Source organism: Anomaloglossus baeobatrachus, chromosome 1 (genome assembly GCF_048569485.1).
Source record: "Anomaloglossus baeobatrachus isolate aAnoBae1 chromosome 1, aAnoBae1.hap1, whole genome shotgun sequence".
Taxonomy (NCBI): domain Eukaryota; kingdom Metazoa; phylum Chordata; class Amphibia; order Anura; family Aromobatidae; genus Anomaloglossus; species Anomaloglossus baeobatrachus.
Genome location: NC_134353.1, coordinates 667,437,797 through 667,463,087, shown reverse-complemented (window position 1 = coordinate 667,463,087; position 25,291 = coordinate 667,437,797). Strand labels below are relative to the sequence as shown.

The window sequence follows — 25,291 nt, the reverse complement described above, 5'->3', positions numbered from 1 at the left end:
ACAGGCCCTGGGTTTGGTCACAGCGGCCTGAAAACTGGAGTGGTTAAAGAACACACTCTTTACTCTCTTCGGCGAGGTAAACTGGTGCTTTTCTGCCAGAGAGGGCTGCTCTTCTGATACTGGCGGATTGAGATCCAGTACAGAATTAATGGAAGCAATCAAGTCACTAAGGTCTGAGTCACCCTCGGAAGGGTCAATGGGGCACATGGAGTTAGCCTCCGAGCCCCCTGTATAGGCATCCTCCTCGTCCTGCGAGTCCTCAGCCCTTGAATCAGAGCCACGGGATGAGGAGGGAGAGGGAACCCGGCGGCGCCTCTTAGACGGACGGGGTCCGTGCCCTGATGATGAATCCTCTGTGAGCTCCAGTCCTAAAGGCCCCTTAGCAAGAGCATTGGAGGCACCCTGTGAAGGGGGCTCATGCATATTCATCAAAGTCCTGGACAAAAGTCCCATGGACTCAGCAAATGACTGGGAGATAGACCTAGAAAAAGACTCTACCCAGGCCGGGGGTTCAGTCACAGGTGCAGGAGCAGCCTGAGAGACCACTGGAGCCGAGACCCCAGGCCGTGACACCTCCAAGTTAGAGCAAACCTCACAATGTGGATAGGTGCTTGCTTCAGGCAGCGGAAGCTTACATGCAGCACATACAGCATAAAGCTATGGAGCCTTGCTCCTTGTGTGAGACATGCTGCCTGAGTGGAGAAAAAACGGCTTCTATAAAGGGAGTGATTCCCAGGGAGAATATAGCAGAGGTCCACAACCGGAGACCGGCTGTGGCTTACCAGACCGCTGGAGCGGTGTTGTGTGCCCTCCAGGTCCTGAAGCCCGAACCCCCAATGCACAGCACCTCGGCAGGGGTGCAGAGTGCCGGATGCCAGAACAGAGTGAAGAAAATGGCCGCCGGAGCGAAGAGAGGGGGCGGGACAGGGGCGTCCCTGTATAAAAGGGCAGATCTGGAAGGCCATAGAGGCCAGCAGAGGGGGAGTCGCACCCAAGCAGTGGGGAGAGTCCCTCCCCTGTGCAGGACGGCCGCCGGGAGGGGCCATGCCTGTCCCTCTGCATGAGTGACATGCGAGGGCAGGAAATCGAAACTAGGCCTCCGGCGAAGCCGGGGCCTAAATTTGAGCAGCGCGGCCGACGCGCAGGCACCATCGGCGCGGTTCTCGGGCGAAAAGCCAGAGGACCCGCCGGAAATGTCAAAAAGCACAGTAAAGACACAGTAAATACACTCTACCCACACATAAAGAACAGGGACCCCCAAAATATAAACGTCTCAAGGTACTTAGCTCTGAGACGCAGGGCCCGGTCCCTGGGGTTGAGTGCTCCGATCCAACAGGGTCCTCAAGGGGCTGTGGATGGAGACCGGTCTCCTGCCAGGCATGGAGACCGTGCTGGCTCCCACTTCAATCCAGAGCCCAGAGGGGATGGTGAAGGAGCACGGCATGTAAGGCTCCAGCCTTGGATAATCAACCTTACAACACCGCCGACACAGTGGGGTGAGAAGGGACATGCCGGGGGTCCAGACGTGGACCCGCATTTCTTCAATCTTCTTCCAAAAAAGGGAAAAAAAAGAAAAAATCATATGAGAACGCATGTGTGCATGTATGCCTCCTGAACACAAAGCGAAAAACTGGTTATGACTGGTTGGCCAGGGGGTGTATAGGCTCAGAGGGAGGAGCTACACCTTTTAGGTGTAGTACTTTGTGTGTCCTCCGGAGGCAGAAGCTTTACACCCAAGGTTTGGGTCTCCCAAAGGAACGATAAAGAAAACTATATTTCATGACTTGCACCATATTTATGCGTTTTAGACTCTTTCCGCGCCTTGCTTATCTAAGGTGCATGACCTCAGTGAAAAACAGTATGTTGCAATGGCCTACCATGTGACACAAAGCACTAAAAAAAGTACCAGAATTATGGGCATGTTTCTTGCACAACGTAAGTCAACTAAAAAGTAGTGTAAGCTTAGTCAAGTCAGACTTAAAGGGGTGGTTCACTACTCTGCAGTAATGGCCACACCCCTTTAAAACTGATAGGAAAGGCTTTTGTGAAATACCTTGTTCCGCCAAATGTGCCTCTGAGCAGTGCTATTGTGGTCCGCTCATCCCCATGAAGTGACCACCGGGCTCCGTGCCCTCTAAGATCTGGTGATTGCACGTCAACTTCCAGTTGAATCGACATCACCGATCCCGGCACCAGTCTCCGTGTGTAACTGGGCACTGGGTAACGTTTCCTCGCTCGTCAAAGCCCAGGGTCATAGCCTAGCATCTATCGCGCATTCTGCTTCGCTGCAGAGCTCCACAAGCAGGAGCAATGCTTGGCTGTGATGTGAGGGGAAACTCCACCCACAGCCCAGTCACTCAGGAAGACTGGGGCCAGGCTTGGTGATGTCAGGTCAACTGGAAGTTGACCTGACATCACCGGATCTCAGAGGTCATGGAACCCGGGGGTCACTTCATGGGGATGAGTGGACCACAACAGCATCACTCAGAGTCAGACTTCGCTGAAAAAGGAATTTAGAAAAAGCCTTACCTATCAGTTTTACAGGCATGTGGCAACTATTGCAGAGTAGTGAACCAAGTCTTTAAAACCCGTAAAGGTTATTCAACAGCATGTATCACTATAATAAATCCAGTGAATTTTCAGATTCTAGTCAAAGTTTGCACTGTCTGAAAATTATACAATATTGATTTATCTCCAAATTGCATTTATATTTGAGACTTAGACGTTTTAAGTAAAATGAAAACCTAACCTTGGAAGTGAAGTATGGCTCTGGCAGACAGTATCCATTCATCACATTGATCAGGTTCTCAAGGACATTGTGGAAGACCTGGTGCAGCTTCTCTCCAATAATGGGCAGGGTTTGCTGCGGGAGGAGGTCTCCAGTGTACAGTTCTGCCTAAATATCAAACAAAGTGAAAAAAATATATTAAGTTGAAAGAAGGGAATTTTGTTACTTACCGTAAATTCCTTTTCTTCTAGCTCCAATTGGGAGACCCAGACGATTGGGGTGTATAGCTACTGCCTCCGGAGGCCACACAAAGTATTACACTAAAAAGTGTAAGGCCCCTCCCCTTCTGCATATACACCCCCCGTGGATCACGGGCTGCTTCAGTTTTAGTGCAAAAGCAAGAAGGAGGAAAGCCAATAACTGGTTAAACAATTCAATCCGAAGGAACATCGGAGAACTGAAACCATTCAACATGAACAACATGTGTACCCGAACAACCAAAAAATCCCGAAGGAACAGGGGCGGGTGCTGGGTCTCCCAATTGGAGCTAGAAGAAAAGGAATTTACGGTAAGTAACAAAATTCCCTTCTTCTTCGGCGCTCCATTGGGAGACCCAGACGATTGGGACGTCCAAAAGCAGTCCCTGGGTGGGTAAATTAATACCTCAAGTTTGGACTGTAAAAACAGCCCTTCCCTACATGGAGGCAACCGCCGCCTGCAGGACTCTTCTACTTAGGCAGGCATCCGCCTAAGCGTAGGCATGCACCTGAGAACGCTTGGTGAAGGTGTGCAGACTCGCCCAGGTAGCCGCCTGGCACACCTGCTGAGCCGTAGCCTGGTGCCGTAATGTCCAGGACGCACCCACGGCTCTGGTAGAATGGGCCTTCAGCCCTGATGGAACCGGAAGCCCAGCAGAACGGTAGGCTTCAAGAATTGGTTCCTTGATCCATCGAGCCAGGGTGGATTTGGAAGCCTGTGACCCTTTGCGCTGACCAGCGACAAGTACAAAGGGTGCATCCGAGCGGCGCAGGGGCGCCGTGCGGGAAATGTAGATTCTGAGCGCTCTCATCAGATCCAACAAATACAAATCCAATTCATATCGATGAACTGGATGAGGACAAAAGGAAGGTAAGGAGATATCCTGACTGAGATGAAAAGGGGGATACCACCTTAGGGAGAAACCCCGGAATCAGGCGCAGCACTACCTTGTCTTGGTGAAACACCAAGAAGGGAGCTTTGGATGACCGCGCTGCGAGCTCGGACACTCTCTGAAGAGACGTGACCGCTACCAAAAAGGCCACTTTCTGTGAAAGACGAGAAGTGAAACATCCCTCAGAGGCTCAAAGGGCGGCTCCTGGAGAGCAATTAGTACCCTGTTCAGATCCCAAGGGTCTAACGGCCTCTTGTACGGAGGGACAATGTGACAAACCCCCTGCAGGAACGTGCGTACCTGAGGAAGTCGCCCTATGCGCTTCTGAAAGAATACAGACAGCGCTGGGACTCGTCCGTTAAGGGAGCCGAGCGACAAACCTTTTCCCAAACCAGATTGCAGGAAGGAAGGAAAAGTAGGCAATGCAAATGTCCAGGGAGACACTCCCTGAGCAGAGCACTAAGATAAGAATATCTTCCACGTCTTGTGGTGGATCTCGGCAGACGTCGGCTTCCTAGCCCGTCTCATGGTGACAATGACGTCTTGAGATAATCCTGAAGACGCTAGGATCCAGGACTCAATAGCCACCAGTCAGGTTCAGGGCTGTAGAATTCAGATGGAAAAAACGGCCCTTGGGACAGTAAGTCTGGCCGGTCTGGTAGTGCCCACGGTTGGCCGACCGTGAGATGCCACAGATGCAGGTACTACGACCTCCTCGGCCAGTCTGGGGCGCCGAGGATGGCGCGGCGGCAATCGGAGCTGATCTTGCGTAGCCCTCTGGGCAACAGTGTCAGAGGGGGAAACACATAGGGTAGCTGGAACTGCGACCAATCCTGAACTAAGGCGCCTGCCGCCAGAGCTCTTTGATCGTGAGACCGCGCCATGAAAATCGGGCCCTTGTTGTTGTGCCGAGACGCCATTAGGTCGACGTCCGGCCTCCCCCAGCGGCTACAGATTTCTTGAGACCCGTCCGGGTGCAGAGACCATTCCCCTGCGTCCATGCCCTGGCGACTGAGGAAGTCTGCTTCCCAGTTTTCTACGCCCGGGATGTGAACTGCGGATATGGTGTATGCTCTGTCTTCCACCCACATCAGAAGCCGCCGGACTTCCTGGGAGGCTTGCCGACTGCGTGTTCCGCCTTGGTGGTTGATGTATGCCACCGCTGCGAAGTTGTCCGACTGAATTCGGATCTGTTTGCCTTCCAGCCTCTGGTGGAAGGCTTGCAAGGCAAGATACCCTGCCCAGATTTCCAGAACATTGATCTGAAGGGTGGACTCCTCTGAAGAGAGTCCTTGCCCGTCTGAGAAAGGGGTACGTTCCTGTCTAGGGACGTTGACTTCCCATCCCATTGGCGAAGAATGTCCTATAGAAGTGGACGCAGATGAAACTGCGCGAAAAGGACTGCCTCTGCATGAGGCGTCTTAAGGGGTGTGACTGGCCTTGAAGGAGAGACTGCACCCCCGTCTGTAGTGAACGCTGTATGTCCAGCGGGAGCTGCACTATCGCTGAGAGAGTGTGAAGCTCCATGCCAAGATATGTCAGCGATTGGGTAGTTGTCAGATTTAACTTTGAAAAGTTTATGATCCACCCGAAACTCTGGAGAGTCTCCAGCGCCACGTTCAGGCTGTGTTGGCATGCCTCTTGAGAGGGTGCCTTGACAAGTAGATCGTCCAAGTAAGGGATCACAGAGTGACCCTGAGAGGACTACTCCCACTGCTGCCATGAACTTGTGAAAAGCCGTGGGGCTGTCGCCAGACCGAAGGGCAGGGCTACGAACTGAAGATGCTCGTCTTCAATAACGAATCGTAGCCAACACCGGTGCTCTGGAGCAATCGGCACGTGGAGATAAGCATCCTGATGTCTATTGACGTTAGGAAATCTCCTTGAGATATGGAGGCAATGACGGAGCGGAGGGATTCCATCCGGAACCGCCTGGTTTTCACGTGCTTGTTGAGCAGGTTTAGGTCCAAAACGGAACGGAAGAGCCGTCGTTTTTTGGTACCACAACCAGATTGGAGTAAAAACCGTATCTTGTTCCTGAGGAGGAACAGGGATTACCACTCCTTCTGCCTGCAGAAGAGCATCGGCTCGGTCGGGAGGTGAGGAAGTTCTGAAAATCTAGTCGGAGGACGAGAACAGAACTCTATCCTGTACACGTGAGACAAAATGTCTCTCACCCACCGGTCTTTGACCTGTGGCAGCTAAATGTCGCCAAAGCGGGAGAGTCTGCCACCGACCGCGGATGCGGAGAGAGAGGGCTGAAAGTCATGAGGAAACCGCCTTGGTAGCGGTTCCTCCGGCTGCCTTCCTTGGGCGTGATTGAGCCTGCCAGGAATCTGCGCCTCTCTGAGCTTTTTGAGTCCTTTTGGACGAGGACAATTGGGACCTGCCCGAGCCTGGGAAGGACCGAAACCTCGACTGTCCCTTCCTCTGTTGGTGTTGTTTGATCTGGGCTGGTGTAAGGAAGAGTCCTTACCCTTGGACTGTTTAATGATTTCATCCAATCGCTCACCAAACAGTCTGTCACCAGATAACGGCAATTAAGCACTTTTTTGGAAGCAGAATCTGCTTTCCATTCCCTCAACCACAAGGCTCTGCGTAAAACCACGGAGTTGGCGGACGCCACTGACGTACGGCTCGTAGAGTGCAGGACAGCATTAATAGCGTAAGTCGCAATGCAGACATTGCGAGGTTAAGGACGCCATCTGCGGCACAGATGTACATGTGACAGTGTCCACGTGCGCAAGACCAGCTGAAAAAGCTTGGAATGCCCATACGGCTGCGAATGCCGGAGCAACCGACACGCCGATAGCTTCATAGACAGAATTCAACCAGAGGACCATCTGTCTGTCAATGGCATCTTTAAGTGAAGTCCCATCTTCCACTGCAACTATGGATCTAGCCGCAAGCCTGGAGATAGGGGAATCCACCTTTGGACACTGGGTCCAGCGCTTGACCACGTCAGGGAGAAAAAAGGATAACGTGTATCCTTAATACGATTGGAGAACGCTTATCTGGATAAGTGTGGTGTTTCCGGATTGCTTCTCTGAAGTCAGAGTGGCCAGAAAAGTACTCAATATACGCTTGAGATACTGAAAAGGGATTTCTCCTGCTGTGAAGCTGACTCCTCCACCGGAGGAGCTGAGGGAGAAATATCCAACATTCCCTTGATGGACGCTAGAAGATCATTCACTATGGCGTCACCATCCGGAGTATCCGGATTGAGAGCGGTCTCAGGATCAGAGTCCTGATCAGCTACGTCTGCCTCATCATACAGAGAGTCCCGCTGGGACCCTAACCAGTGATGAAGCCGAGTGCCGCTCCCAGCGAGCTCGCTTAGACTGTCTGAGACTGTTTGTCCGTGTCAGAGCCTGCGCCCTGAGATGCATGGGACCCCCCCGGAGCATTGATTTGTTCCAAATGAGGGCGTATCAACATTGCCCATGGTCCGTCTGGACTGCAAAGTCTCTAAGATGTTAGTCACAGTCACAGACCTATCAGCCGAAACTGCAACTCCGTCCCTGTCCCTGGACAGGGTTCACAGGTGGTTCCTTTAGCCACCTCTAGCAGAGACCCCGGCTGACCAAGTGCTACAGGGGAGCATTGCACACAATGGGGACAGTGGAACCTGCCGTGTGGAACAGTATCACGTGCAGTACAAGCAGTACAAGCAGCATAGAAAGCCTGTGCCTTGGCACCCTTTCTATTTTGCTGCTGCTGTCTAGCCATCTAGAAGCATATAGCCAAGAATAGCGACCGTACAGTGCAATGTATAGCATACAAGCAGAAAGTACAAATGAACACTTCAGCACATGCAGTACAAGCAGCATAGAAAGCCTGTGCCTTAGCACCCTTGCTTTTTTGCTGCTGTTGTCCAGCCATCTAGGAGTATATAGCCAAGAATAGCGACCGTACAGTGCAGTGTATAGCATACCAGCATAAAGTACAAATGAACACTTCAGCACATGCAATACAAGCAGCCTAGAAAGCCTGTGCCTTAGCACCCTTGCTTTTTGCTGCTGTAGTCTAGCCATCTGGGCATAAAGTACAATGGCATTAGTGGGGTCAGCACTTCAGGTGCTGCTTACCGCCCGCCCAAAGGCGGGTGTGTGGTCGCCCGAATCCTGTGACTGGTTGCCCAGAGCTTGTCTCCCTTCTCCAGCCCAGACTGCGTGCAGGAATGGCTGCCGGCATCTTGTGAAGAGGGGCGGGCCGTGGGCGTGCCCCAGACAAGAGCGGGAAACTGGCGTCCCACTGTGTCCAGTGAAGGGGGCTGGAGAATGCAAAGCAGACTCCAGCTCTCGGCGCTGACTGTCTGTACAGCGTCCCGCCCCTCCCCTGACTGGCAGGGCTGGGGGCGGGAACGAAGTGAAAACTAGGCCGCAAAGCCGGGGACTCGAGTAATAAGCGCGGCCGTCCTATGTGCACGGCCAGCGCGGAAGTCCCCGGCGCACCACAAGTCCCAGCCGCGCCACAGTGCAAAACACCCCGCAGCGGCCGGCGCGGCAGTTTCTAACACATAAATTCACTCAGCTAAGCTGCAGTGAATAATAGCACAAGCGCTCCGCGCTGTTGTCCCCGGCGCACTAGCACTCCCAGCAATGCTGGTGTGTGTGTGCGCGATGTGTACGGGGACACAGAGTACCTTAATGTAGCAGGGCCCTGTCCCTGACGATACCCAGCTCCATATCCAGCAGGATCTCCGGTTCTGTGGATGGAGCCCGGTCTCAGTGCCTGGAGACCGGTAAGATCCCACTTCACCCAGAGCCCCGAGGGGGGATGGGGAAGGAAAACAGCATGTGGGCTCCAGCCTCCGTACCCGCAATGGGTACCTCAACCTTAACAAGCACCCGACAAAAGTGGGGTGAGAAGGGAGCATGCTGGGGGCCCTAGTATGGGCCCTCTTTTCTTCCATCCGACATAGTCAGCAGCTGCTGCTGACTAAAAACAGTGGAGCTATGCGTGGATGTCTGACCTCCTTCGCACAAAGCATAAAACTGAAGCAGCCCGTGATCCACGGGGGGTGTATATGCAGAAGGGGAGGGGCCTTACACTTTTTAGTGTAATACTTTGTGTGGCCTCCGGAGGCAGTAGCTATACACCCCAATCGTCTGGGTCTCCCAATGGAGCGCCGAAGAAATTAAAGTTTGTTTAAAAGTTATCTAGACAGGAAGTAGTTATTATTCATACAAGTGTACAGATATACAGCATCTATTACTTACTTGATGGACTTTTGAAGGGTCATCCAAATCAATACGGGCCATAACACAACCAGATTCTAGGACTGCTCCAGGACGCTTTACATAGTGAATGTGACCAGACTCCTGTACTACTAATGTCATAACCATCTTCATTACCTGCGAACATCCAATTGAAACATTAAAGAAGAAAAAACATGTAAAGTATATTAATGTATATTAATGGAAAAATTAAAAAAAAATGCTTTTTTTGTTTTTACCAGTAAAAGCCTTTGCTTAGACCGACCATTAGGGAACACAAGACCATAGTAATAGCTGCTGATAGTAAATCTGAACTGAATTTGCACTGCTGCCCCCACCATACTCCCTCCAACCTCTCAGCAGTGATAGTGAATGCACTGAGAGATGTGTGGGGGAGCAATGAATATGCACATTGTATTTACATACACTTGACTAGCCTGCTGGAAACACTGAAGTCTACAGGGCTAAAGGGTACTTCACATGCTGCGACATCGCTAGCGATCTCGTTAGCGATGTGAAATTCTAGATCGCAAGTGCGATCTTTCGGGATCGCACATAGGTCATTTTACGCATGTGCGATCTCGAAAGATCGCACTTGCGATCTAGAAGAAGGGAATTTTGTTACTTACCGTAAATTCCTTTTCTTCTAGCTCTTATTGGGAGACCCAGACGATTGGGGTATAGCTACTGCCCTCCGGAGGCCACACAAAGCACTACACTAAAAAGTGCAAGGCCCCTCCCCTTCTGGCTATACCCCCCCGTGGTATCACGGGTTCTCCAGTTTTAGTGCCAAAGCAAGAAGGAGGAAGCCAATAACTGGTTTAAACAAATTAACTCCGAATAACGTCGGAGAACTGAAAAACCGTTCAACATGAACAACATGTGTACCCGCAAACAACAAAAAAATCCCGAAGGACAACAGGGCGGGTGCTGGGTCTCCCAATAAGAGCTAGAAGAAAAGGAATTTACGGTAAGTAACAAAATTCCCTTCTTCTTCAGCGCTCTATTGGGAGACCCAGACGATTGGGACGTCCAAAAGCTGTCCCTGGGTGGGTAAAGAGATACCTCATGTTAGAGCTGCAAAACAGCCCTCCCCTACGGGGATGTCACTGCCGCCTGCAGGACTCTTCTACCTAAGCTGGCATCCGCCGAAGCATAGGTATGCACCTGATAATGTTTGGTGAAAGTGTGCAGACTCGACCAGGTAGCTGCCTGGCACACCTGTTGAGCCGAAGCCTGGTGTCGCAAAGCCCAGGACGCACCCACAGCTCTGGTTGAGTGGGCTTTCAGCCCTGAAGGAACCGGAAGCCCAGCAGAACGGTAGGCTTCCAGAATTGGTTCTTTGATCCATCGAGCCAGGGTGGCTTTAGAAGCCTGCGACCCCTTGCGCTGGCCAGCGACAAGGACAAAAAGTGCATCTGAACGGCGGATAGGCGCCGTGCGAGAAATATAGATTCTGAGTGCTCTCACCAGATCTAGCAAACGTAAGTCTTTCTCATACCGGTGAACCGGCTGAGGACAAAAGGAAGGCAAGGATATATCCTGATTAAGATGAAACGAGGATACGACCTTAGGGAGAAACTCCGGAATGGGGCGCAGCACTACCTTGTCCTGGTGGAACACCAGGAAGGGAGCCTTGGATGACAGAGCTGCCAGCTCAGACACTCGCCTAAGCGATGTGATCGCAACAAGAAACGCCACTTTCTGTGACAGGCGAGAAAAGGAAACGTCCTTTAGAGGCTCGAAGGGCGGCTTTTGCAGAGCAACTAGTACTCTGTTCAGATCCCATGGATCTAACGGCCGCTTGTACGGGGGCACAATATGACAGACCCCCTGTAGGAACGTGCGCACCTTAGGAAGACGTGCTAGACGCTTCTGAAAAAACACAGATAGTGCCGAGACTTGCCCTTTAAGGGAGCTGAGCGACAAGCCCTTTTCCAACCCCGATTGCAGGAAGGAAAGAAAGGTGGGCAATGCAAATGGCCAAGGGGATACTCTCTGTGCAGAGCACCAGGATAAGAAAATCTTCCACGTTCTGTGGTAGATCTTAGCAGACGTTGACTTCCTAGCTTGTCTCATTGTGGCTACGACTCCTTGAGATAATCCTGCGGACGCTAGGATCCAGGACTCAATGGCCACACAGTCAGGTTCAGGGCCGCAGAATTCTGATGGAAAAACGGCCCTTGGGACAGTAAGTCTGGTCGGTCTGGCAGTGACCACGGTCGACCGACCGTGAGCTGCCACAGATCCGGATACCACGATCTCCTCGGCCAGTCTGGGGCGACGAGTATGACGCGGCTGCAATCGGATCTGATCTTGCGTAACACTCTGGGCAAGAGTGCCAGAGGTGGGAAGACGTATGGGAGCCGGAACTGCGACCAATCTTGAACTAATGCGTCTGCCGCCAGAGCTCTTTGATCGTGCGACCTCGCCATGAATGCCGGGACCTTGTTGTTGTGCCGGGACGCCATTAGGTCGACGTCCGGCACTCCCCATCGGCGACAGATTTCCTGAAACACGTCCGGGTGAAGGGACCACTCCCCTGCGTCCATGCCCTGGCGACTGAGGAAGTCTGCTTCCCAATTTTCTACGCCTGGGATGTGAACCGCGGATATGGTGGATGCTGTGTCCTCCACCCACATTAGAATGCGCCGGACTTCTTGGAATGCTTGCCGACTGCGCGTCCCTCCTTGGTGGTTGATGTATGCCACCGCTGTGGAGTTGTCCGACTGGATTCGGATCTGCTTTCCTTCCAGCCACTGTTGGAAGGCCAGTAGGGCAAGATACACTGCCCTGATTTCCAGAACATTGATCTGAAGGGTGGACTCCTGCGGAGTCCACGTCCCCTGGGCCCTGTGGTGGAGAAACACTGCTCCCCACCCTGACAGACTCGCATCTGTCGTGACCACTGCCCAGGATGGGGGCAGGAAGGATCTTCCCTGAGACAATGAGGTGGGAAGGAGCCACCATTGTAGAGAGTCCTTGGCCGTCTGGGAAAGAGAGACTTTCCTGTCCAGGGACGTTGACTTCCCGTCCCATTGGCGGAGAATGTCCCATTGAAGTGGGCGCAGATGAAACTGCGCAAAGGGAACTGCTTCCATGGCTGCCACCATCTTCCCGAGGAAGTGCATGAGGCGCCGTAAGGGGTGCGACTGGCCTTGAAGGAGGGATTGCACCCCTGTCTGTAGGGACCGCTGCTTGTTCAGCGGAAGCTTCACTCTCGCTGCTCGAGTATGAAACTCCATGCCAAGATACGTTAGCGACTGTGACGGTGACAGATTCGACTTTGGAAAGTTGATGATCCATCCGAACGTCTGTAGAGTCTCCAGCGTAGCATGTAGACTGAGTTGGCATGCCTCTTGAGAGGGTGCCTTGACAAGTAGATCGTCTAGGTAAGGGATCACCGAGTGTCCCTGAGAGTGCAAGACTGCTACCACCGCCGCCATGACCTTGGTGAAGACCCGGGGGGCTGTCGCCAGACCGAATGGCAGAGCTACGAACTGAAGATGGTCGTTTCCTATCACAAAACGTAGAAAACGTTGATGTTCTGTAGCAATTGGCACGTGGAGATAAGCATCTTTGATGTCTATTGAGGCAAGGAAGTCTCCTTGAGACATTGAGGCAACGACAGAGCGGAGGGTTTCCATCCGGAACCGTCTGGCGTGCACATGTTTGTTGAGCAGCTTTAGATCCAGAACAGGACGGAACGAGCCGTCCTTTTTTGGAACCACAAAGAGATTGGAGTAAAACCCTCGCCCTTGTTCCTGAGGCGGTACAGGAACCACTACTCCTTCCGCTCTTAGGGAGTCCACCGCCTGCAGCAGGGCATCTGCTCGGTCTGGATGTGGGGAGGTTCTGAAGAACCGAGCTGGAGGACGAGAACTGAACTCGATTCTGTACCCGCGAGACAAAATGTTTGTCACCCACCGGTCTTTGACCTGTGACATCCAAATGTCGGAAAAGCGGGAGAGCCTGCCCCCGACCGGAGATGCGGAGGGGGGGGGCTGGAAGTCATGAGGTAGCCGCTTTGGAAGCGGTTCCTCCATTTGCTTTCTTGGGGCGTGCGTGAGCCCGCCAGGAATCTGAGACTCTTTGCGTCCTCTGAGTCCCTTTGGACGAGGAGAATTGTGTCTTGCCCGAACCTCGAAAGGACTGAAACCTCTGCTGCCATTTTTTCTGCTGAGGTTTGCTTGATCTGGGCTGGGGTAAGGAAGAGTCTTTACCCTTGGACTGTTTAATGATGTCAGCCAATGGCTCGCCAAACAGTCTATCTCTAGATAAAGGCAAGCTGGTTAAACATTTTTTGGAACCAGCATCTGCTTTCCAGTCCTTTAACCACAAGGCTCTGCGCAAAACTACCGAATTGGCGGACGCCATTGAGGTGCGGCTGGTAGATTCTAGGACCGCATTGATAGCGTAAGACGCAAACGCAGACATCTGCGAGGTAAGGGACGCCACTTGCGGCACCGCTGGATGTATGATAGCATCCACTTTTGCTAAACCAGCTGAAATAGCTTGGAGTGCCCATACGGCTGCGAATGCTGGAGCAAACGACGCGCCGATAGCTTCATAGACAGATTTTAACCAAAGGTCCATCTGTCTGTCATTGGCATCCTTAAGTGAAGCGCCATCCTCCACTGCAACTATGGATCTAGCTGCAAGTTTGGAAATCGGGGGGTCTACTTTTGGACACTGGGTCCAGCGCTTGACCACATCAGGGGGGAAAGGAAAACGTGTATCCTTAGAACGTTTAGAGAAACGCCTTTCTGGATGAGCGTCGTGTTTCTGGATTGACTCTCTGAAGTCAGAGTGATCCAAGAAAGCACTCAATTTACGCTTGGGATAGAGGAAACGAAACTTCTCCTGCTCTGCAGCTGCCTCCTCTGCAGAAGGAGCTGGGGGAGAAATATCCAACAGTCTATTGATGGCTGAGATAAGCTCGTTTACCATGGCGTCCCCATCCGGGGTATCCAGATTGAGAGGGGTTCCAGGATAAGACTCCTGATCACTCTCTTCAGACGCATCACAGGGCGACTGATTGCGCTGAGACCCTGAGCAGTGTGATGACGTTGAGGGTCTTTCCCAGCGAGCTCGCTTAGGGTGGCTGGGGCTATCATCTGAGTCATAATACTCAGCCTGGGAAGCCGGGGACCCCCTTGCAGTCTGGATTAATTCCAACTGAGGGGGATTAGAGGACAGAGACCTCGCCGTGTCCATAGACTGAGCCCCAGTCATGGATTGCAAAGTTTCAAGGATTTTTGCCATAGTCACAGACATTCCATCAGCAAAAACTGCAAAGTCTGTCCCTGACACCGGGGCAGGACTTACAAGCGTCTCAGCCTGGGTCACTACCCCTCCGGACTCCGGCTGGCGAAGCAGCACCGGATCTGAGCATTGCACACAATGGGGGACTTTGGAACCTGCTGGTAGAGCAGCCCCACATGCAGCACACGCAGTGTACACAGCCCTAGCCTTGGCAGCCTTGCGTTTTGTGGATGACATGTTGCTGCTTCCTCAGAGCGATCTGGGTATCCAGCCAGGAAGCGACCTCACAGTGCAAGAAATAAATAAATATATATATCTGGTGACACAGTACACCAATACACACTGAGGCACTAGAGGGGCCAGCTGAAATGCCGCTTACCGCCCGCTTAAGAGCGGGTGTGTGGTCGCCAAAAGCCCCCTAGTCCAGGTCTCCCAGAGCCTTGCGTCCTTCCTCCAGCCAGACTGCATGTAATGGCTGCCGGCGTCCTGGGAGAGGAGGGGGGGCGGGCCCTGGGCGTTCCTGGCTAAGAGCGGGAAGCCTGCTTCCCTCTGTGCCTAGTGAGAGGGCTGGAGCATGTAAATCAGGCTCCAGCCCTCGTCGCTGCTGCGAAACAGCGTCTCTCCCCTACCCTGATTGACAGGGTGGGGGCGGGAACGAAGCGGAGCTAGGCCGCAAAAGCCGGGGACTGGATTTATAAACGCCGCCGCCGTAAAAGCGCGGTCGGCGTGTCCCCGGCGCACTACAAGTCACAGCAGCGCCGCCGGTCCAGTGGGGGTCGGCGCTGCGTTCCCACAACACAAAAGTCCCCCAGTAAACTGCAGGAACACCAACTCAATCGTTACGGTCCCCGGCGCACTACAACACCCAGCCAGCCCGGAGTGTGTCTGTGCCTGCCGGGGACACAGAGTACCTGTATGATGCAGGGCCATGTCCCTGATTGTACTCCTGCTCCATATCCATCAGGTTCAACTGGGTCTGTGGATGGAGCCCGGCGTCAGAGCTTAGAGGCCGGCAGGATCCCACTTCCACAGAGCCCTACAAGGGGATGTGGAAGGAAAACAGCATGTGGGGCTCCAGCCCCTGTACCAGCAATAGGTACCTCAACCTTACAACACCATCCACGGGTGAGAAGGGAGCATGCTGGGGGCCCTATATGGGCCCTCTTTTCTTCCATCCGAAATAGTCAGCAGCTACTGCTGACTAAAATCTGTGGAGCTATGCGTGGATGTCTGACCTCCTTCGCACAAAGCTTGAAAACTGGAGAACCCGTGATACCACGGGGGGGTATAGCCAGAAGGGGAGGGGCCTTGCACTTTTTAGTGTAGTGCTTTGTGTGGCCTCCGGAGGGCAGTAGCTATACCCCAATCGTCTGGGTCTCCCAATAGAGCGCTGAAGAAATTCACAACGCTAACGACATCGCTAGCGATGTCGCAGCATGTAAAGTACCTACAGAAAAAAACAGGATACGGTAGAGCTATAAATCTTACTGATCCTGAAAGGTCTCCATAAACCTATTTCAAGATAACATTGGTATTGTACTACAAAATCATCTGATAGATTCCTTTTAAGGGTATGTTCACATGCTGCATTTCTATCGTGTTTTTCCCCCCATGCGTTTTTGCTGCAAAAAAAGCAGCATTTCAATGTCCCAGCAAACTGAATGAGCTTGCTGAAATCTCATAAAAGTTGTTTATTTTCACCTTACAGATTTTAAGCAGTTTAAAATATACAGCATGTTAATTCTTTCTATGTTTTTCACCCATACTAATGAATAGGAAAAAATGTATTAAAAAAAAAGCATAATAAAACGCATGCAAAGAAGCAGTAAAAATGTGTATTTTGTATGCAGCGTTTTTCCTGCCAAGAGACAAGTTTTTGATGTAGAAATGTTTAACATTTGCACATACAGTAACATGGTAACACAACATAAATGGACTAAGGCTGTGTGCACACGATGCGTTTTTTTACCGCGGAAACGCTGCGTTTTGAACCGCAGCGTTTCAGTGGCAAATTGCATGCGTTCAGCTTTCCCAGCAAAGTGTATGGGAAAGCTGAAAAATCAGTGCACACGCTGCGTTTCTTTCCGCAGCGTTTTGGATGCCAAAAATCGGTGCGGAAAGAAAAGCAGCATGTCACTTCTTTTGTGCGTTGTGGCTGCGTTCTCTCCCCCATTGAAATCAATGATGTGGGGTCAGAACGCAGCCACAACGCATGGACCTGCTTTTTTGTTGCGGTCCGCGGCCTTTGTCGGCACGCCAGAACGCAGGCATTTACCTGGAAGTGAGGTCAAGAGGCTTCCTGTTGACCTCACTTCCTGGCAAAGCCCCCGGTGTCGCCAAAGTGCCCGCCCCCCCTCCCGAAAATCCAACATGGCCGCGCGCACAGTAGCGCACCGGCCGCCCTGCTCCTATGATTTCTGTCGCATGTGCAATAACACATGCGACAGAAAACTGTTCCCCAGGCCCTGCCCGTTCACCCCAATTCCCCCCGGTGTCATACATACCTGTCCGGTCGCAGCGCTGATCCCCCGCGGCTCCCTCCTCCTTCACAGTGCACGGTGGCCGGTCACATGAGCAGAGCAGCTGACAGCCAGCACAGTGTTCAGTGTGAGCTGTGCTGGCTGCTCGCACTCTGCAGCTGTGACCCGGGGAGAGTGGGTGCAGATTTTTGCACCCACTCTCCTCAAATGGAGGGTCTGCCCTCCTAGAAAATGGGGGATACGTTTCCTGAACGTGCCCCCATATTCTAGAAGGTCCAGAGGCGACGTGGGACATCCATATGGATTTCTGCGGACCCATTTTTTTTTATTAAATTGGAGAACAAGGGAATGATTTGGGGAGTGTTTTTTCTAATAAAACATTTTTTGTTGTCTTTTTTTGCTTTTGTTTACTGTCAATTAGTTATGTCGGGTGTCTGATAGACGCCGTGACATCACTAATTGCTGGGCTTGATGCCAGGTGACATTACACATCTGGTATCAACCCCATTTATTACCCCGTTAGCCAACGCACCAGGGCGCGGGATGAGTTGGGGCGAAGCGCCAGGATTGGCGCATCTAATGGATGCGCCACTTCTGGGGCGGCTGCGGCCTGCTATTTTTAGGCTGGGAAGAGTCCAATAACCATGGCTCTTCCCACCCTGAGAATACCAGACCCCAGCTGTCAGCTTCACCTTGGCTGGTGATCTAATTTGGGGGGACCCCACGTTATTGTTTTTTTTATTCTTTATTTATAAATAAAAAAAAAAACATGGGGAGCCCTCCAAATTGATCACCAGCCAAGATGAAGCTGCCAGCTGTGGTTTGCAGGCTACAGCTGTCTGCTTTACCCTGACTGGCTATGAAAAATAGGGGGGACCCCACGCCATTTTTTTCATTTTTTTTTTTTTTATTGGATAAATACTAAGCTAGGCACCCTTTAGTGCCACATGAAAGGTACTAAAAGGTGCCAGCTTAGAATATGCAGGCGGGGGTGGGACGTTCTATATATTTGACATCCCTTCATCCATTGACGCTTTTTAGGCTGTGTGTCCACAATCAGGGTTTGCAGCGTTATGGGCGCTGAGTGTTTTCCCTGCGTCCATAACGCTGCGTTGTGCAGTAGAAGCACAGTGGAAGGATTTTTGGAGATCCCATGCCCACTGTGCTTCTTTTCTCCGCAGCATAAACTGACCGGTAGCGTGGCTTCCCGAGCCTCAGCATGTCAATTTATGCTGCGGAGACGAGTGTTCTCTGCAGGTAGTATAGAGCTCCACAGCAGCCTGAACCCAAATCGTGGGCATGGGCAGCTGCAGGAAGGCTGGCACTGTGTACTAGACGCCGTGTCGCTGGATCATGGCCACATAGCCTTAGGCCCCTTTCACACGTCAGTGATTCTGGGACGTTTGTGCTTTTTTTTAAACGTACCAGGATCACTGACATACGCAGACCCATTATAATGAATGGGTCTGCTCACACGTCAGTGATTTTTCACTGCACGTGTCTCCATGCGGCGTACCCGCGTGTGCGTGATTGCCGCACGGAGACATGTCCATTTTTTTCTGGCATCACTGATGTCCCACGGACCACGCAGTGGTGTGATCCGTGAAACACGTGCCAGAAAAAAACGTGCTTTTAAAATAAAAAACATTTTAACTCACCTGGCTCCAGCGATGTCCTCTGCAGCCCGTCCTCCCTGTTCCTTCTGTGCCGGCTCATTATTGTCGCGCATATTCATGATGCACGACACAGCCAACCCGGAAGCAGCTGCTGCGGGGGTCAGCGCCGGCCGGATGCTGCACCGCAGGAGCGATCAGCACCATGGAGAGCGGGAGCGGGTGCAGGTGAGTTAATCTCTAAGTGCAATCACGGGCCACGGAGAACGGAGCCCGGATTGCACTTACACAACCCACGTGTGCCGTGATTCACGGCACACGGAGGGACATGTGCGTGTTTTACACGCCAGTGAAAAACGTCAGTGTTTTTCACTGACATGTGAAGCGGGCCTAAAAGTGAGAATATTGTTGCTACAGCAACATTTTGGGTGAAGTAGCTGTGGATTCAAAATGCTTAATATACTCCTGAATAAAATCCTTGATGGGTGCAGATTCCAAAATGGGGTCACTTGTGGGGGTTTTCTGACGTATAGGTACCTAAGGGGCTTGGTGCGCGAAGTTTATTTCAACTTTTCCAAAATTCAAATGGTGCTCCTTCCATTCCAAGCCCTCCCATTTATCCAAACAGAATGTGGAGAAGGAAATGACATCACAGGTTTTTTTTTCCAAAGGTCTGTGTTCAACCAACTTTATTATCACTGACAAGTCTTAAAAAACGCACCTAAAAAAACGCATGAGAAACGCATGAAAAACGCATGAAAAACGCATGAAAAACGCATGCGTTTTCGATGCGTTGTTTCTCAAAAAGCATTGTTTACAATTCTCCCCTCTGCCAGAGGGTGCGTTTTTTTCCGCGCGGAAAAAAAAGCAACGTGTGCACATACCCTAAGGCAACAAAACTGACAAGCACAATGAGACTGCAGGAAGGATACGTGCAGGCGACAAGAAAAAAAAAAAACAAAACAGAAAATCAGCAATGGTAGAGCCAACTTAGTCCACCAAAACAGCAAGGATCCAAGGAAAAACGGATGATGTGGAAAAAGAAAGAGAAACTTGCTTGTAGAGGTGCAGCAGAAGGAGTATACGGTTGTGGGAAGGGTGGTAATGTGACCACTGAGACAATGGGAGCAGATAAATTAGGTGTAAACAGCTGAGCTTCACTTAGGGGTGCTTCACACACCGTGAGATCGCTGCTGAGTCACGTTTTTTGTGACGCAGCAGTGACCTCATTAGTGATCTCGCTGTGTGTGACAATGAGCAGCGATCTGGCCCCTGCTGTGAGATCGCTGCTCGTTACACACAGCCCTGGTTCGTTTTTTTATTGTTGCTCTCCCGCTGTGATGCACAGATCGCTGTGTGTGACAGCGAGAGAGCGACGAAATGAAGCGAGCAGAGAGCAGGAGCCGGCATCTGGCAGCCTGTGGTAAGCTGTAACCAGGGTAAACATCGGGTAACCAAGGTGGTTACCCGATATTTACCTTCGTTACCAGCCTCCGCCGCTCTCACGCTGCCAGTGCCGGCTCCCTGCTCTCTGCACATGTAGCTGCTGTACACATCGGGTTAATTAACCCGATGTGTACTGTAGCTAGGAGTGCAGGGAGCCAGCGCTAAGCAGTGTGCGCTGCTCCCTGCACATGTAGCTGCAGTACACATCGTGTAATTAACCCGATGTGTACTGTAGCTAGGAGTGCAGGGAGCCAGCGCTAAGCAGTGTGCGCTGCTCCCTGCACATATAGCTGCAGTACACATCGTGTAATTAACCCGATGTGTACTGTAGCTAGGAGTGCAGGGAGCCAGCGCTAAGCAGTGTGCGCGGCTCCCTGCTCTCTGCACATGTAGCGACGTTATGATCGCTGCAGCGTCGCTGTGTTTGACAGCTAAGCAGCAATCATAACAGCGACTTACTAGGTCGCTGTTACGTCACAGAAAATGGTGACGTAACAGTGACGTCGTTATCGCTGTCGCTATGTGTGAACCCAGCCTTAGAGATTTACGCCTAGATGGGAAAAAATCTCCGTTAACATTTGAAAAGTATGGCAAAACAAAGGTGGATTGCGCTGATGCATAAAGAGAAGTTTGGTCAGCGTAACCTTCTTTAGGCTTGGGCAAGCCACTTTGATGCCATACAGTGCTTGTGGATGTGTTAACTGGAACCACCTGCTCCATTCTGGGTAAACTGTCACGTGGCAGAGTTTTGTATGACCAATGACTGATTTCACACCATGTGCCACACACTGGATAAAGAGCAGTGAACAATTCCTAGCCAGGATCACATGGTTGAGTGTCGCCTTGTTGGGTATAAGGGGTACTTTGCACGCTGCGACATCGCTAGCCGAGTTAGCGATGCCGAGCGCGATAGTACCCGCCCCCGTCGCACATGCGATATCTTGTGATAGCTGCCATAGCGAATATTATCGCTACAGCAGCTTCACACGCACTTACCTGCCCTGCGACCCGCCTCCTTCCTAAGGGGGCTGGTCGTGCGGTGTCACAGCGACGTCACACGGCAGGCGGCCAATAGAAGCGGAGGGGCGGAGATGAGCGGGATGTAAACATCCTGCCCACCTCCTACCTTCCGCATAGCCGGTGGAGGCAGGTAAGGAGATGTTCCTCACTCCTGCGGCTTCACACACAGCGATGTATGCTGCCGCAGGAACGAGGAACAACATCGTATCTCCTATTGGTGCGACATTATGAAAATGACCGACGCTACACAGATCACCGATTTACGGCGCTTTTGCGATCGTTTATCGACGCATCTAGGCTTTACACGTTGCAACGTCGTTACCGGCACCGGATGTGAGTCACTTTCGATTTCACCCCGACGATATCGCAGTAGCGATGTCGCAACGTGCAAAGTACCCCTCAGTGCAGAGTGACTCTAAGCCAAGTATGTGAGAAGAGAAGGCCGACATCACGCTAGGTGCAGGAGCCGCCTGGCTTACTTGTAAACTAGCTTACAGGAGATCTGCTGGAATGTGGAATATAAGTATGAGAGACAGAAGTGTTGGCAAGTCAGAAGAGGATACATGGACATTGAAATTAAATTTGAAATAAAAGTAAATTGAACAGAAATTGAATAATTGAATATGGGGAGGGCAATATTTTTTCTCCACTCAACCATGAAAATTGAGGTAGATGCTCACTATATTCACCAAGATACCGTGGAAGTGGCACTCTTATACCATAGTTGCTCCTACGCTGGTTTTCCATTTGCGGTGCAGATGATGCAAGTAGGCAGTCAAGAGCAATTGGCGTTCCTATGGTTGGGGGGGGAACGCAACAGAGTAGTAGACAACAGCTGTGCCTTGTTTTTTCTGGAAGTAGCACCAGTAATAGTGTGGTTAACACCTCAATGTTATTCCCTCCTAATGTGGGGTAACAGTGATTATTCAACACTGTATTCCCAACCAAAAAGGGAAACATGTCAAGTAAAAAAAAAGTCCCCAACAAGCATGTATGCCTGCGTCCTGTGGACACCAAGCTAAAACTCAATCAGATCAGTGCCTGTAGAAGGAAGGGGTATGGCTGGTGAGACCACCAAACACTTTACAACTTTGTGTCTAACTCCCAGTGGCGGCAGCTATAACAAACAGTCCACTGTCCATAATGGCAGAGAGGAGAAAAGGTTTCCTAGTATGTTTCCACATAGTTGTTTTCCTTTCTTTTACTATTATTTATATTTAGTTCCTAAAAAAGAGAATTTTGTTACTTACCGTAAATTCTTTTTCTTATAGTTCCGACATGGGAGACCCAGACCATGGGTGTATAGCTTCTGCCTCCGGAGGACACACAAAGTACTACACTAAAAGTGTAGCTCCTCCCTCCGAGCATATACACCCCCTGGATGACAAATCTAACCAGTTTAGTGCAAAAGCTGAAGGAGGACATCCACCCATAAGTAGAGATAGAGTAAAACCCGGAATAACCGGAACCTCTGTCTACAACAACAGCCGGTGAAAACACACGGAACAAGAACTGCCAACAGGCAACAGGGAGGGTGCTGGGTCTCCCATGTCGGAACTATAAGAAAAAGAATTTACGGTAAGTAACAAAATTCTCTTTTTCTTCATCGTTCCTTATGGGAGACCCATACCATGGGACGTCTCAAAGTAGTCCATGGGTGGGAAATAAACAGAACTGAGAAGTAGGTAAAACCTAACTTCACAAATGGGCGACAGCCGCCTGAAGGATGCGTCTGCCCAAGCTCGCATCTGCCGAAGCATGAGCATGCACTTGGTAGTGCTTCGAAAAGGTGTGCAGACTAGACCAAGTGGCAGCCTGACAAACCTGCTGAGCCGTAGCCTGGTGCCTGAAAGCCCAGGAGGCACCGACAGCTCTGGTCGAGTGCTCCTTAATCCCTGGCGGTGGGGGCACCTGAGAACATTGGTAGGCATCGGATATGGCCGACCTAATCCAACGAGCTAGGGTCAGTTTAGAAGCCGAGAGACCCTTGCGCTGACCCGTGGTTAGTACAAAAAGAGAGGTGCACCACCTAAGAGCGGCGGTGCGTGACACATAGATCCGGAGCGCCCGCACCAAATCCAAAGTATGCAACGCTTTCTCAAAGCGATGCACAGGGGCCGGACAAAGGGAAGGCAATGAAATGTCCTGGTTAAGGTGGAAAGGAGACACCACCTTAGGGAGAAAGTCCGGAGTCGGACGGAGAACCACCTTGTCTTGGTGAAAAACCAAAAAGGGTGACTCCGAAGAGAGCGCAGCCAAATCAGAGACTCTCCTGAGAGAAGTTATGGCCACCAGAAAGACCACTTTCTGTGAAAGTCGGAACAAAGGAACCTCCCTAAGAGGCTCAAAGGGGGGTTTCTGTAAGGCCGTGAGGACCAGATTAAGGTCCCAGGGATCCAAAGGCCGCCGGTAAGGAGGAATGATGTGAGATGCGCCCTGTATGAAGGTGCGCACCTGAGCCAGTCGGGCGATACGCCGCTGGAACAACACTGACAGAGCCGAGACCTGTCCCTTGAGGGAATTGAGGGATAGTCCTAGCTGCAGGCCGGACTGTAGAAAGTACAGGATGGTCGGCAAAGAAAACGGCCAAGGAGCATGGCCGGAAGAGCAACACCAGGACAGGAAAATCCTCCAAGTCCTGTGGTAAATCCTGGCCGAGGAAGACTTCCGAGCCTGAGTCATAGTGGGGATGACCTCGGAAGGAATGCCTGAAGCCGTCAGGATCCAGGACTCAAGAGCCACGCCGTCAATCTGAGAGTCGCAGAATTCTGGCGGAAAAAACGGACCTTGAGAGAGAAGGTCTGGGCGGTCCGGGAGATGCCACGGCATTTCTACGGACAGACGGAGCAGGTCTGGGTACCAAGCTCGCCTGGGCCAGTCTGGAGCAATGATTATAACCCGACGGCCCTCCATTCTGATCTTGCGCAGGACTCTGGGCAAGAGAGCTAGAGGGGGAAACACGTAGGCCAGACGGAACTGGGACCAATCTTGAACCAGCGCGTCCGCTGCCAAGGCCTGAGGATCGTGGGAGCGAGCCACGTAAACCAGGACCTTGTTGTTGTGCCGGGATGCCATTAGATCCACTTCCGGAGTGCCCCACTTGCGGCAGATTGACCGGAACACTGCCGGATGCAGGGCCCACTCGCCGCTGTCCACGGTTTGACGGCTGAGATAATCTTCCTCCCAGTTTTCTACGCCTGGGATGTGGACTGCGGATATGGTGGACTTGGAGTCCTCCGTCCACTGAAGGATGCGTTGAACTTCCAACATCGCCAGGCGGCTGCGAGTCCCGCCCTGGTGATTGATGTAGGCAACTGCTGTCGCGTTGTCCGACTGGACTCGAATGTGCTTGCCCGCCAACAGATGGTGAAAGGCTACGAGAGCTAGAAGTACAGCCCTGATTTCCAGCACATTGATCGAGAGGGCTGATTCGGACGGAGTCCAAGTGCCCTGTGCTCGGTGGTGGAGAAATACTGCTCCCCAGCCGGAGAGACTGGCGTCCGTGGTGAGGATCACCCAGGACGGAGTCAGGAAGGAGCGTCCCTGAGACAGAGAGAGGGGCCGAAGCCACCACTGGAGAGAGCTCCTGGCTTGTGGCGACAGAGCCACTAGCCTGTGCAAGGAAGAGGTCCGTTTGTCCCAAAAGCGGAGAATGTCCAGCTGCAGAGGACGCAGATGGAACTGGGCAAAGGGAACCGCTTCCATTGACGCCACCATCTGACCCAGCACCTGCATGAGGTGCCTGATGGAATGACGGCGGGGCTTCAACAGAGAACGCACCGCCAGATGAAGGGACTGCTGTTTGACTAAGGGCAGCTTCACAAGTGCCGGCAGAGTCTCGAATTGCATCTCTAGGTACGTAAGTTTCTGGGTCGGGGTCAGAGTGGACTTGGGCAGATTGACAAGCCACCCGAAATGAACAAGCGTGGCGAGAGTGAGCGAGACACTCCGCTGACAGTCTGCACTGGATGAGGCCTTGACTAGAAGGTCGTCCAGGTAAGGGATTACTGCCAACCCCTGGAGATGCAGAACCGCAACCACTGCTGCCATGACCTTGGTGAAAACACGAGGGGCCGTGGCTAACCCGAAGGGGAGAGCCACGAATTGGAAATGTTCCTCTCCGATTGCAAAACGTAGCCAACGCTGGTGTGAAACTGCAATTGGCACATGCAGATAGGCATCTCTGATGTCGATGGATGCTAGAAAATCTCATTGGGTCATTGAGGCAATGACCGATCGCAGAGATTCCATGCGGAAGTGACGCACCTGAACATGCTTGTTGAGAAGCTTGAGATCCAGGATGGGCCGGAAGGAACCGTCCTTCTTGGGGACTAGGAAGAGGTTTGAGTAGAAACCTCTGAACCGTTCCC

General features: G+C 51.9%; 1 protein-coding gene across 3 annotated transcripts in view; it reads right to left on the bottom strand.

Moving 5' to 3' along the window:
- Window positions 1–25,291, bottom strand: part of ACACB (acetyl-CoA carboxylase beta) — a 352,023-nt gene that overhangs the window by 143,894 nt on the left and 182,838 nt on the right. For all 3 annotated transcript variants that reach the window (XM_075320034.1, XM_075320035.1, XM_075320036.1), the window contains 2 exons: window positions 9,101–9,235; window positions 2,750–2,896 (listed from right to left, as the gene is read on the bottom strand). In XM_075320034.1, coding sequence (XP_075176149.1) covers window positions 2,750–2,896; window positions 9,101–9,235 — 282 coding nt within the window. The remainder of the gene's footprint in view (window positions 1–2,749; window positions 2,897–9,100; window positions 9,236–25,291) is intronic.